General features: G+C 39.7%; 1 protein-coding gene across 1 annotated transcript in view; it reads left to right on the top strand.

Moving 5' to 3' along the window:
* Positions 1–14,066, top strand: part of phf21b (PHD finger protein 21B) — a 71,462-nt gene that overhangs the window by 34,442 nt on the left and 22,954 nt on the right. Inside the window, exon 2 of the mRNA XM_079817896.1 lies at positions 2,567–2,788. Within this exon, the coding sequence (XP_079674022.1) occupies positions 2,567–2,788 (222 nt within the window). The remainder of the gene's footprint in view (positions 1–2,566; positions 2,789–14,066) is intronic.

Here is a 14,066-nt window from a genome sequence, read left to right on the forward strand (position 1 = left end):
CAGAGGGGCAAATTTGAAGATCAGAGTTTGCAGATTTTTGAGCACAGTCTGTTGTTGTTGTTGTTGTTGTTGTTGTTGTTAATTTTTAGGTTTTCTGACAGGAATCATGATGCTGTCAAAGAGAAGAGCGTTAAAGTGACTCCCGAAAAGGCTTCTTATATCGGAGAGCATGTATTTTCTGTTCCATTCATCGGGCACAATGAAACAGGAAGCTCAGTGTTGACACGAGACACGTGGCTGATTTGTTTAGCCTGAGGCAAGAAAGGTCTGAGCGGTTCATTATAGAGCTGTAAAAGTCTTTAATGTGTGTTTGTGTGAGACCGTCAACTCACTGCTGCTGAGCATGCTGGGAAATAACCCTTGTATATGAAATGTCACATATGCATGTCTATCGCTGTGTGGATGAATATTAACGTCAGTTTTAAATATTGGGTCAAACATAGTAAATATATTTAACGGATGGATTGAGACAGATTTGCCTTCAGGACCTGATGTTGCTCATGTGACTGATAAAGGCAACCAGTAGCTCAGCTGTTCTCAAAAACAGTGTAATGAACTCATTTTTTTATATTTTGCAGCGTAGGATGGCAAATTTCTACATTGGTTTCCAAACTCTCTATCATATGGAGCACTAAGAAGTGAATCCGTTTGTTTAAATGGTTCATTTACATTGACTACCATTTTCAAAAATTATTCACAGATAAATGGTTTATATCTTTGTGGCATTCATTTATAGGAATATTTATCAGGATAATTTTACAACATAATAGTTTCATTTGAAATCAGCAATTGCTAAAAAACGGATCATCTTTTGATGAAGTTTACAGAAAGAAAGCTATGATTTTCTACCAAGTTTACCCAGGTGTGTTGCGCTGGTTGGGGGGTGGGGCTTGGTTGGTTCATATGGTGACCTTTGAAACAATCAGCAGTGTCTTAAGGTGAATGGGGCAGCAGTGGAAGGTTGTGTCCAGATGCCGGTTGTGAGGTTTCCTGTGGATTACATTGATCCTTAGAAACAATAGAGCTCACCGCATGCATTGTGAGGGAATTAATGAATAACATGCGAATAATCTCCCCATTCACACCACATTTGCAGTGATTTTAAATGGCTTTTGCCACACCTGTGCTGTTTCTCTGGATTGGGGTTAATTCACCACTCATTCTGCTCAGTCCTTATTGGTGAATGCTTAACTTTAGATCATTTTGTCCAGCAGTAATGAGAAACAAAAAGTTAGTGACAGAACACACAGTGTAATTTTAAGCAAGTTTGAGTGCAAATAGCCTTTCCTTTAGCCGACCTAAACGAAATCTCAATGCCGTTTTTTATGCAGTCAGAGAAATGCAAACACATAAAACTACAGAGGCAATGTGATTCTTCGGAGTCATAAACTGAAGCAGCATTTTGAATATACGTATCTGTCTGTCAGGGTTTATTGGCTGTAGATGCTCACATGTGAAGAACATATTGAAAACGCTCCTTTACAGATAGACAGCCTCTGAATATGAAAAGCTGAATATGAAAGACCTGTCTCTCTCTTGCTCCCTTCCCCCTCACAGTCTTCAGAAAACCATAAAAGCCGTTCAGAAAGGAGAAAAGGCCACTGGAATGGAATATGAAATATTCAAAGCGCTTATAATGTTAACTGTGCTGATCGGAGCAGGGAAAGAGGTTTTCTGTGTGTGGAACGATAGCGACTCTTTCACGTGCACCGCCAGACTCTATAACCTATATTTAAGTATCCTTAAAGTAAGATAAAAAAATAGTAAAAAGTAAAATTATGTAACATGCTATGAGACTTTTTCTGACCGTTATCAGAATTTAATTGAATTTCTTGAATGATTTATCCTTAAAAAATTTTGTACTTGTATAGAATTAACTTCAAGATATAATGAATGAGATTATATATATATATATTATAATAAATAAAGCAATTGAATACAACCTTTTTTATGTTTATGCATACAAAATGCCAAAGGTGTAAGAAAAAATTCAGGACATAGCCTATTCTTTAAAACAAGTCTTCAATTTAAATGTCATTTTAGCTTTTAGGGATGTTTAAATGTTTTTACCGGAAAACGAAAAATAATTGTTTTCCATTGTACATGAATCTACCCCCCACACACATGAAAGTGAACGCTGCTCTACTTTCTGCTTTAAAGACTGTTTGATCATCCGCTGTATTATTTCCCACGGTAAATGAGAGGAAATGGAAGAAGACTTTGAACAACCAATAAACACACAGACATTAAAGTGCACACTTAAATTTGAGTCCCTGAACTTGAGCTGATGCAAGAGCACAAGTATCAAAAGCAGCCTCTCATTTTATATTTCATCTCTGCATTATGTAAGAGCTGCTGTGTGCTGGAAATTGGGGAAATAATTTGATTATTCATGATAATTAGCATGCGTGTACTCAATGAAGGAATTGTGCTGGTTCAAAAGAAAAACTCTGGAGACAAATGTTCTGTATGATCTACCATTAAGGTTTTAATCCAGTGCAGAGGTCTTGAGGTTATCGGCGGTTTCAGGGTTAATGACCTGCTGTTTGTGTGTTTTGTGTGACAGAAGCTTGCTGTCAGAAGTTGTCCTGTGGGGACGGCCGCTAAACCCCTCGCCCTCATCAAGCCGCCCAGCCAGAGCATCGCCATCTCCGTGGTGCCAGCAAAGACTCCCGTTTCCATGGTGACAGCACACATTAACGGACAAAAAGCGTTGAGTTCTGAGACACTTCAGACGTCCCCTATCAACCTCCAAACACCCGCCGGACAGCACATCAACCACTCACAGGTACAGCAACACAACTACACTACACAGACATCAGCTGCTCACAAGTACAGCTACATAAACACACAAGCACAACGCAAACATCTTCCACTCACAGGTACAACTACACAGTGGCGTAACTTTGTTTTAAAAAGTGGGTGGTACAGGAGTGTGTGTGTGTGTGTGTTTATTTTGTTGTCTGTGTGCATTTTGTTTTGTGATTTCACCGGAAAGAATAGAGTCTCTGCAATGGCATTAATTGATAGATTGACGCACTTGTCTGTGTGAAGACTTTGCAGGAGCCAAAAGATAACATTCCGCTACTGATAACATTGGCAACAAACACTCAGCATGATTTCAAAAACAACACATTCCAGTGCCAGATCGCCTCTTATTTAACAAAAATGAACGTCAACTGGATATGTTTAATTAGCATTGGGTATATCCATGTAGCGCGATATTTCAAAAAGTGGTGGGGATGATATCGTCCCTGGCAAAAAAGTGGTAGGGACATGTCCCATCTGCAAATTACACCTATGGAACTACAGCACAACACTACCCAAACATCAGCCGCTCACAGGTTAAACCACAGCACAACACTACACAAACATCAGCCGCTCACAGGTTAAACCACAGCACAACACTACCCAAACATCAGCCGTTTACAGGTGAAACTACGGCACAACACTACACAAACATCAGCCGCTCACTGGTGCAACTACAGCACAACACTACCCAAACATCAGCCGTTTACAGGTGAAACTACGGCACAACACTACACAAACATCAGCCGCTCACAGGTGCAACTACAGCACAACACTACACAAACATCAGCCGCTCACAGGTGCAACTACAGAGCAACACTACCCAAACATCAGCCGCTCACAGGTGCAACTACAGAGCAACACTACCCAAACATCAGCCGCTCACAGGTTAAACCACAGCACAACACTACCCAAACATCAGCCGCTCACAGGTGAAACTACGGCACAACACCACACAAACATAAGCCGCTCACAGGTTAAACCACAGCACAACACTACCCAAACATCAGCCGTTTACAGGTGCAACTACGGCACAACACCACACAAACATAAGCCGCTCACAGGTTAAACCACAGCACAACACTACCCAAACATCAGCCGTTTACAGGTGCAACTACGGCACAACACCACACAAACATAAGCCGCTCACAGGTTAAACCACAGCACAGCACTACCCAAACATCAGCCGTTTACAGGTGCAACTACAGCACAACACTACCCAAACATCAGCCGCTCACAGGTGCAACTACAGCACAACACTACACAAACATCAGCCGCTCACTGGTGCAACTACAGCACAACACTACCCAAACATCAGCCGTTTACAGGTGCAACTACGGCACAACACCACACAAACATAAGCCGCTCACAGGTTAAACCACAGCACAACACTACCCAAACATCAGCCGTTTACAGGTGCAACTACGGCACAACACCACACAAACATAAGCCGCTCACAGGTTAAACCACAGCACAACACTACCCAAACATCAGCCGTTTACAGGTGCAACTACGGCACAACACCACACAAACATAAGCCGCTCACAGGTTAAACCACAGCACAGCACTACCCAAACATCAGCCGTTTACAGGTGCAACTACAGCACAACACTACCCAAACATCAGCCGCTCACAGGTGCAACTACAGCACAACACTACACAAACATCAGCCGCTCACTGGTGCAACTACAGCACAACACTACCCAAACATCAGCCGCTCACAGGTGCAACTACAGCACAACACTACACAAACATCAGCCGCTCACAGGTGCAACTACAGAGCAACACTACACAAACATCAGCCGCTCACAGGTGCAACTACAGCACAACACTACACAAACATCAGCCGCTCACAGGTGCAACTACAGCACAACACTACACAAACATCAGCCGCTCACTGGTGCAACTACAGCACAACACTACCCAAACATCAGCCGTTTACAGGTGCAACTACGGCACAACACCACACAAACATAAGCCGCTCACAGGTTAAACCACAGCACAACACTACCCAAACATCAGCCGTTTACAGGTGCAACTACGGCACAACACCACACAAACATAAGCCGCTCACAGGTTAAACCACAGCACAACACTACCCAAACATCAGCCGTTTACAGGTGCAACTACGGCACAACACCACACAAACATAAGCCGCTCACAGGTTAAACCACAGCACAGCACTACCCAAACATCAGCCGTTTACAGGTGCAACTACAGCACAACACTACCCAAACATCAGCCGCTCACAGGTGCAACTACAGCACAACACTACACAAACATCAGCCGCTCACTGGTGCAACTACAGCACAACACTACCCAAACATCAGCCGCTCACAGGTGCAACTACAGCACAACACTACACAAACATCAGCCGCTCACAGGTGCAACTACAGAGCAACACTACACAAACATCAGCCGCTCACAGGTGCAACTACAGCACAACACTACACAAACATCAGCCGCTCACAGGTGCAACTACAGCACAACACTACACAAACATCAGCCGCTCACTGGTGCAACTACAGCACAACACTACACAAACATCAGCCGCTCACAGGTGAAACTACGGCACAACACTACACAAACATAAGCCGCTCACAGGTGCAACTATAGAACAACACTACACAAACATCAGCTGCTACAGGTGCAACTATATAACAACAATACACAAACATCAGCCTATCACAGGTACAACCCATCTAAAAACCAATCTCCATCACAACCTGTACAAATATACTCCAGCATTCTGAAATACATTGGCATGGGGGCCTTTTCTGTGATGGTCAGTTCTGCCTGGAAGTACCATCTCCTTGTGCAAAGTGGGCACTTAAGTCAGGGTAGACAACATATCTAATTTAACGAAACTGAAAGCGAGACTGCGAGGGAGCTACGGCTTTAAAAATATTGCACTGTTGTGTTTGTATGTGTTGATCATTCAGCCGCCAAAACAAAAATAATCTGACCACAAACTTCTGTAAACAAAAAAACTGTATTTTCAATATTTAGTAACAATTGTAGGACTGTATTATGGTATATTAATGCCCTCTCCCTCTCAGTACTGTCTTGCCTCTTGCTCAGCCAACAAAACATTAAAAATATGTTTGTCCTCAAGTGGAGTTTTTTTTTAAATGTGTTAATGGCTCAGAGATCATGCAACACTCGACACAAAAGTACTAAAGGATTGCGACACTTTGTACTTTTGCTGCCCACATTACTATTGTACCTGTGTGTTGATTGTTGTACCATCAATCTTTCAACAAAACACTGAAAATTAACTGTCCACAAACTTCTGTTATCAAAAAGTATTTTCATTGTTCAGCTGAACAGGTATGATATTCCAACATATTGTATATTCCCTAGTTTGTTTACATCAACTGAAAAATATTGTGTACTCTGGTTGGAGAGTGTCCCAGTGCAGGTCTTCATAAATAATAGCAAAGACCTTCCCAACAGAAAAGACTCTTCATACGCATGAGTAGTCACCCCCTCCACTGCTTCTTTCACTTGTCCTCCCCCTTCTCTCTCCCTTCCCCCTCCTTCAGGCTGGAGCACTGGGATTGTTTTACTGCCTTTTATGGCTGTATTGTTTGGGAGAGTGAAGCTGTTTTCAGCTCTCCCAGCTGCCCACTGATTCAAACCCTAAAACACCCATTGCACTGGAGGAGGAGAACCAATCACTGCCTTTTTGTTTTGTTGATGAATGCGGGAGGGGGGAGACATCTCAGACCACCTGGCCAGTCATTTGGAGCTGGATAATAAGTGGATTGTGGTCCGGTGTGGATGCACATATTAACAGCATCATTTCAGCACACATGCACCATATGAAGCAGTTTCACAAGCTACACTCAACTGACAAGGATAAAATTACAAATAATTGTAGTTTGTAGGGGTTTTTTTTCTGAAAAGTTTTAAGAATTTAGCTAAATCTATACCAAAGTTTATATGATGGGACTTTTATAAGGTCAGGACTGTTGCATGTTTTCATGTCCTCTCCTGACATAAATAATAAAAAAAAGAAGCTTTTTGATCATAATTGAGATTTTTTTTAAAAAGATAACCTATTCAGTTTTTCAGGATGAAATAATAATTTGACAGTACAAGTAAATTTAAAATTCTTTAAAAATGTTTTAAAGAATATAGTTTTTTTTAATTGATTGAATTGAATATCAACGCTTGTTTGTTAAAACATTCAAATGATATATAGTTGGTAGAACTGGATGGTAAAAACATGCAGGGAATGTAAAAAAAATCGTTGCTGTAACACTCTGAGCGCTTTGAACAAATATTGATTGTAAATGTTAGAATGTTGCGATTTAATACAGCTTGTCAAAAAATGAAGTATTTTATGATAAAATCATATAGTAAACTGCAAAATTAATAGTAAAAAAGTCAAATATCTATGCTTGAAATTTAGATCTATCAAATGTGTAGTTTGTCCAGATGAAACAGGTTGACAGCAAAAGCACCCAGTAAATGTAAAAAAACATTTTGATTTCAAACCTTTTTCATGTTATCGAAGCTTGAGTGTTTTAACTTTTAAATTATGTATAGTTTTCTCGAGATAAAATATGATTTTGACAGTGAAAAAAAGTGCTGCAGGTTAAAGATTTTGAATGAATGATCTTATTATTAGGGTTTTAGGGTATCTGATTGTCTTATTCGTTTGTAAAACAGTGTAAGAAAAATATGCATGTGTATAATTAAAATAGCCATCAAATAATGCATCTATTGTCATGCATTATTAGTGTCCAAATGAGATGAACAATGTAAAAGGTTCCTCTAGGAGACAACATACATTTCAACACAGGAAACACAAAAGGGGAATAGTAGGCAACAGATTGAGCTCAGAGAATTGGGTTCATTATTCACAGAGTCCATAAAAAAGCAGCGTATCTTCCAGAAAGGCCGTTCTTCTGTCTGTTTATTAAAGGCCTCCATCTGACCATTCTTTTACAGATGCCTTTACTTTTGTTAAGCAACACTCAAAAGCATCTCCGTGCTGTTTCCCAGTGATGTCAATGCATAACAAAAGTCTTATTTTAAGTGCTTTATGTTGGTTTCCAGAAATCAGTTGAATAGATTTGACTACCATTGTTGAAACATACAATTTTGTGACTAAAAAATTTCATAAAATCACTTTATTTATTTGTTTGCCTGTATAATTAGGGGCTTTTGAAGTCTGTCAGAGGAAGTGGTTGGATTGTTCAAACAGCAGAGAGCCTCTATGCATATGACCGTACTACAGACTGACAGAGTAAATTCATTCTAGCCCTAAGTGTCTATGGTGAAAGTGAGTGGCATGTTACAGCGCGTCACAATCGCATCACATTATAGTCAGCGACCCTGCATCGCTTCGACACACCTTAAAGGGTTAGTTCACCAAAACATTCTGTCATTAATTACTCACCCTCATGTTGTTCCAAACCCGTAAGACCTTTGTTCATCTTCGGAACACAAATTAAGATATTTTTGATGAAATCCGAGAGCTTTCTAACCCCTCCATAGACAGCAATTTAATTAACACTTTTAACCCGTAGGAGTCTGAGCTGTTTTGGGGCCCTTTAGAAGTTTTGACATGCTCTGACATTGGTGCATTTTTCAGTTGCTTATAAACATATTAATGGCAAAAGTGTAATTACACTGTATTCAGCACAAACTGGGCTACCATAATATGTGAGCAACATGTATGTACATGCTTGTATTTTTGAGAGAATAATGTTTATGCATAATTAAAAAAAAAAAAAAATTGTTTTAAAATGAAGGCTTCAAAACACACAATAGATATGTTTTCACAAGCCCTTTGATTATTGGGTGTTTTTGTTTAGAGTTTTTGCTTTAAACTGATGTGAGAATCATTGAGCCTACTCATTCACATAAAACAATATATTCATTTACATTTTATAAAACACTTTTTCTTTACTCAAGCCTTATGCGAGTAGGCGTGAATGAACCATGAATAATAATGTGATCACTCCTGAGTAGTAGTAATAATAATAATGAGCTGCATAATAAATGAGCTTTAAGTAGGCCTACTAGATTGTTGGTTTACTAGATAAGTACAGTAACAGTAAAAAAAAATAGTTTTCTGGGGGGAAAATCTAAATGTTTTTTACTTAAAGTTTTTACCTAAAGCAAGCTAAATTATCTGCAAAAAAAGAAAGAAGATTTCAATCAGAAATGTTTTTGAAAGAAGAGCTAAAAAAAACTGTAATATTGTGACAATTTAATGATGAATGGTATAAGTAAAATATTTGGGATTTAAAACAACATAATGCAATGCAATTATGATTTCAAATAGTATATGGTGACTTTAGGTTGATTGTGACACTTTTTCCCAGTCATTTCAATGGCAAATATTTTCTGAATAATTTGTAAACGATCAAATACACAAAATACTCAAATATAATTTCGAGCTTCAGTCAGAAACATGTGAAATGCATGAGCCAGCGCTAAGGCTATTGTCTGCTATATTGGTATCAAATATTCTAATATATGTATTATACCAGTCTGTTATATTATATCAAATATAAAACGAAATTCCCTTTAAAGAAAGCAATTAACTTTCTGAAAAAACAACAACAACAACATAGGGTATAATATTTAAACATCAATATGAAGCAAAATTCGTTTTAAAAATATTTATTAAAATTAAGATACAATTTATACAAAACGAAATTCACTGTAAAAAAGGCAATTAATACTCAAATATCATTTTCATCTTAAGTTCATTTATGAGACACGTGCAATGCCGCGCTAAGGCTATTGTCTGTTATATTGACTTCTTATTAAATAAGAAGCAACTATATTAAAAACATTGATTAAAATTAAGATACAATTTATACAAAACGAAAACAGGCCAAATAAATCTTGTCTAAACAGTCTTGCATCATGTTGCATCAGGATTTATATTTAAAGGTCCCATGGCATGAAATGTCTGTCATTTTATTAGGTTTTTCAACATTAATATGAGTTCCCCTAGCCTGAATATTCTCCCCAAGTGGCTAGAAATTTTGATCGTTGTAAACCGAGTTCTGGCTGTCTTTCTCTGCCTTAGAGAAAATGACAGCCCAGACTAGCCAATCTTGAAGTCTCCTGTTATGACATCAAAACAGGGACGGTTACCTCCCTTTCCTCCGCCCAGAGATTTTGGTATGCCCATGCAAGCGCTATATTTGTGAACGAGTGAATGCTGGCAGTTCCTCAGTGTTTGGATGTATAAATGAAAACAGAAGTCTTTTTTCAGTTCCTTCTGATCTGTGATCAGTGATTTCTGATGTGTAGCTAATTATTCAAGTTCACACAGAACTTTATTATTCGTGCACACGCTGCGGCTTCTCTCTCTCCCGATTGAACTGTGTTTTCTATCTTGTGAGTCAGTGTTTTTGTACGTCCTCATCGCGTCTATCTGTTCTAAAATGTGCATACAGTCATGAGTTTCTGCTCAACATCGGCAGACTCACATCTCTTTAGAGATAAACCTCACACACGCCGAAGCTCGGGCTGCACTGGCCGGTCGGCCTTCAACATCACTGACCCCCAGTACTGCATCTGGCCCACAGCGGAGGCGCCATACGCGGCGCGAGATTAAGCAGAAGAGGGGGTAAGCGTGAGCATATCCGGGCTAGCTAGCCTTGCCCCACAATAAACTGGATTACATTCGATTACTGCCCTGTTGTGTCTTTGTTTGCGCTGTGTACTCAATGCTCACTGACGCTTTTCATATGATAGGAAAATATCTAAAAATAATGCTATAATCAACACTTACTCGTAACTCGTTCATCTCGACAGCTGTAATGGTTCATTGCATGTGTTACAAAGTTGGTAGAATAAGGATGAAGACGGACTCTGCGTGACTGGGACTCGTGTTTATTCAGAACTCTCAGATATAAACACAATAAACTCGCGCTGACAGCGCTCTCACAAATAAGTAGTTACTATAAATTACTGTTAGCAATCGCTCCGTCTCCGTGATGTCCGGTTCATCTGAATCATTCTTTTGAACCGGTTCTTTTTAGTGATCTGAACCAGTTCACCAAATAGGACTGAATCGTTCTAAACGGTTCATGTCTCCAGTCAGCGCTGATCCATAATTTACTAGAGTTACTAACTTTCTGAAATGAGTGACAGCCTCTCCGACTAGAAATAAACGAATAACCTGTAGTATATGCTAGTAACTAAAACAGTTCACTGAACTGAGACGTACTGACAGAACTGATGAGAAGTGAACTCAGGTCCATCCGTCTCTCTGGCAGCAGGCTCTGCTCGTGCCTCGTAGACCTTGTTAAACCACGCCCCCTCCGCTACAAGATCTGATACTCATTCAAATGCAAAGATGTCAGCCAATCACAACAATGGGCGTTTTTACTGAAGTCTCACAGCAGACACGCCTCTTGGAACAGGGCATTCAGCCAGAGGGCAAACATCAGTATAGAAAAAATGCCTTTTATTTCTAAATTATGACATTTTATGATGTAAAAATCATACTAACAATATAAGTACACCTCAGGAAACATTATAAAATAATAGAAAAATGCCATGCCGTGGGACCTTTTAAGTCTTTTTACGTTTAATATTCACAGATGCTAACTGAGCCTTTTAAACTTAGCCTACCTTACGATGAGCCCTGAATCAGCTTTCCGTGAGGAGAATTATTCCAGGATTATTACTCAAAGCGATGTATCTAAACCATAGCTTCACTAGTTGTGTTTGCATGAGTTGATGTGTGTGTGGGCGTCGACGCATGGATTGCCTGTATTTGAATCTGAATGAGCGCGTGGTCCGTGGGCGTGGCCGCATTAGCGGGTAATGAGTTGACTGATATCTCCCACTTTTCACACAGATTACATAAACACAGAATATTTGTTTTCGGTTTGATTTACATGATTTAAAACCTGACATTTATACGTTTCTTTAGACATATGTCTCATGTTTGTGTGTCAAGTTCTCACTAAGCTAGAGGTCATTTTCTGAAGAGAATCAGATTAGACATCATTGAAAGAGAGGCTGAAGATCGCGAATCATGTTTGTTTCCCTTATTTTGCAAAAAGCTCAACAATTTGTTTTTAATGTGACTGTACACAAAAATAATAGAAACTTAACAGAATATAATGATGTATAACACTTGCATGAATGATAAAAAAAGAGTCACTGATAAGATAAGAAAAAAAAAAGAGAGAGCCAATCGCGCCGGCGCGACCGCCGACTCAAGGGGGTTAAGGTCCAGAAATGTTGTAAAAACTTTGTTAAAATCGTCCATATGACTTCAGTGGTTCAACCTTAATTTTAGAAAGCGACGAGAATACTTTTTGTGTGCAAAAAAACCCCCTAACCCTTACGCTGTTGACGTAACGTAAACAGTACAGCGCTTTCAGAACGGTGGCTTACCATTGGCCGACAAGTTCACGTGAGCACCATGACGCATGCGTACAAGTCGTTCTGCCTTAGCACTAGGAAACACTAGCCTAGAAATCTAGATGCACCCTAGCGGCAGAATTTATTTTGCCGTGAGTGTAGTCTAGCAACTCTCGGTAGACCTGAGAGCTGGAAAAACCAAACTCTGGTCAGGCCAATCACAGCGTGTGTAGAGTCAGTGGGCAGGCTTAACATAATGACGGCACGTCACAGCAGAGTCGCGGAGGTTCTGCGTGCAACTCGTAAACAAAGAAGCCAACGAACAGCGGTCTTTTGAATCGGCTTTGGCCGCGACTCTGGAACACGTGGAGTTAAGCTTTTCTTTGAGAAAAGAACAAAGAACGGCACTGAAGTCATTCTTAAGAAAAGAAGATGTGTTCGGAGTTTTGCCTACCGGATACGGCGAAAGTCTATCAACTAAACGTTAGCTCAGCTTCGCCTTCTTCTTTGCTCTGGTTGGTTGTGGCACTCATGGCGCTATCCAATTGTGTGCAGAGGGAATTTGAAAGACAACTGTTTATTCCGCCCCTCGGATTGAGTCCTGTCAATGGTGAGTTTCCAGACCCAACATCTTGATGTGGGTCTGGCTTGTCAGGCTAAGGAAACACTGCACTGTTTACACTACGTCAACAGCATAAGAGTCTGACACAGGAGAAGTTGCTGAATAAAGTTGTTATTTTGTTTGTTTTTTGCGCACAAATTGTATTCACGTCGCTTCCTAAAATTAAGATTGAACCACTGAAGACACATGGACTATTTTAACATTGTCTTTCCTACCTTTCTAGACCTTAACATTTTTAATTGTCTATGGAGGGGTCTCGGATTTCATCAAAAATATCTTCACTTGTGTTCCGAAGATGAACAAAGGACTTAGATGGAGTAGATCGAGTCCATCAACACCCCTAATGCTTGCACAGTCCTAGAGCTCGTCCTGGGTCCACATTTCATTCAGTAACATTAGGCAGTTTAGATTTATATGATGTTTAATGTTGATGATCACATTATTTTACATATGCATCTGCTTACATACTTGTTTTGTAATATACTTTCCAGAGTAACATAGGTACTCTGCTTGTTTTTTTGCATCTTCCTAGCTTGTGTTTTGATCAGAAGATTCAGTACTACAGGGGCTTATACAGGGGAGGGGCCATGGGGGCACTTGCCCCCCCCTGAAAACTGATTGGCCCCTCAGTGTGCCCCCACTGTAAGTTTTCTTTTCTTTTTTTTTTTCAATTAGCGATTGTTGCAGCGAATTTGGTTCCGTCTTTCAGTGTTGGGACAGACCAGGTGCGATGTTAAATCATAGACCAAGATAATGCTAATCATTACAATGATATGTGTGGCTGAATGTAATACTAGCTACATAATAACACAAGCAGGGTTTTCCTGCATTGTGATTTTTTTCCCCCTGGCCAATAGCCTACGCAAGTGATATTGCAAGCGAGATGCCGAAGCAAATCGTATGATTATCTCACCTTCCACACTTAAACAGGGAGTTACGTGACTGCACTTGCGAATTTAAAGATTTCTAATAAGTGAAGAAAATTAGGCTACTTGACTTGAAAACAAATACTCTAAATTAAATCAGTCTAGAACAACATGACTCGATAATGACTGTATAAGAATTGTAATAAAAAAAAAATGTTTTATCATTATGACATTGACTAACTAGTATTAGGTTACAAACAGCAGGCCACGGAACCAGCGGCGTCTGCGCCTCTGATCAGAGTTTACACGGCTGCACAACGTGAACAATACAGGGGTAGAGGAGAATCTATGAATGTTGTTCGTTTGGATATAAACACTTTGAAATGGATTCATAAAAATAAATTTGGTGTAGCCTA

This window comes from Gobio gobio, assembly GCF_949357685.1.
Source record: "Gobio gobio genome assembly, chromosome: 5".
NCBI lineage: Eukaryota > Metazoa > Chordata > Actinopteri > Cypriniformes > Gobionidae > Gobio > Gobio gobio.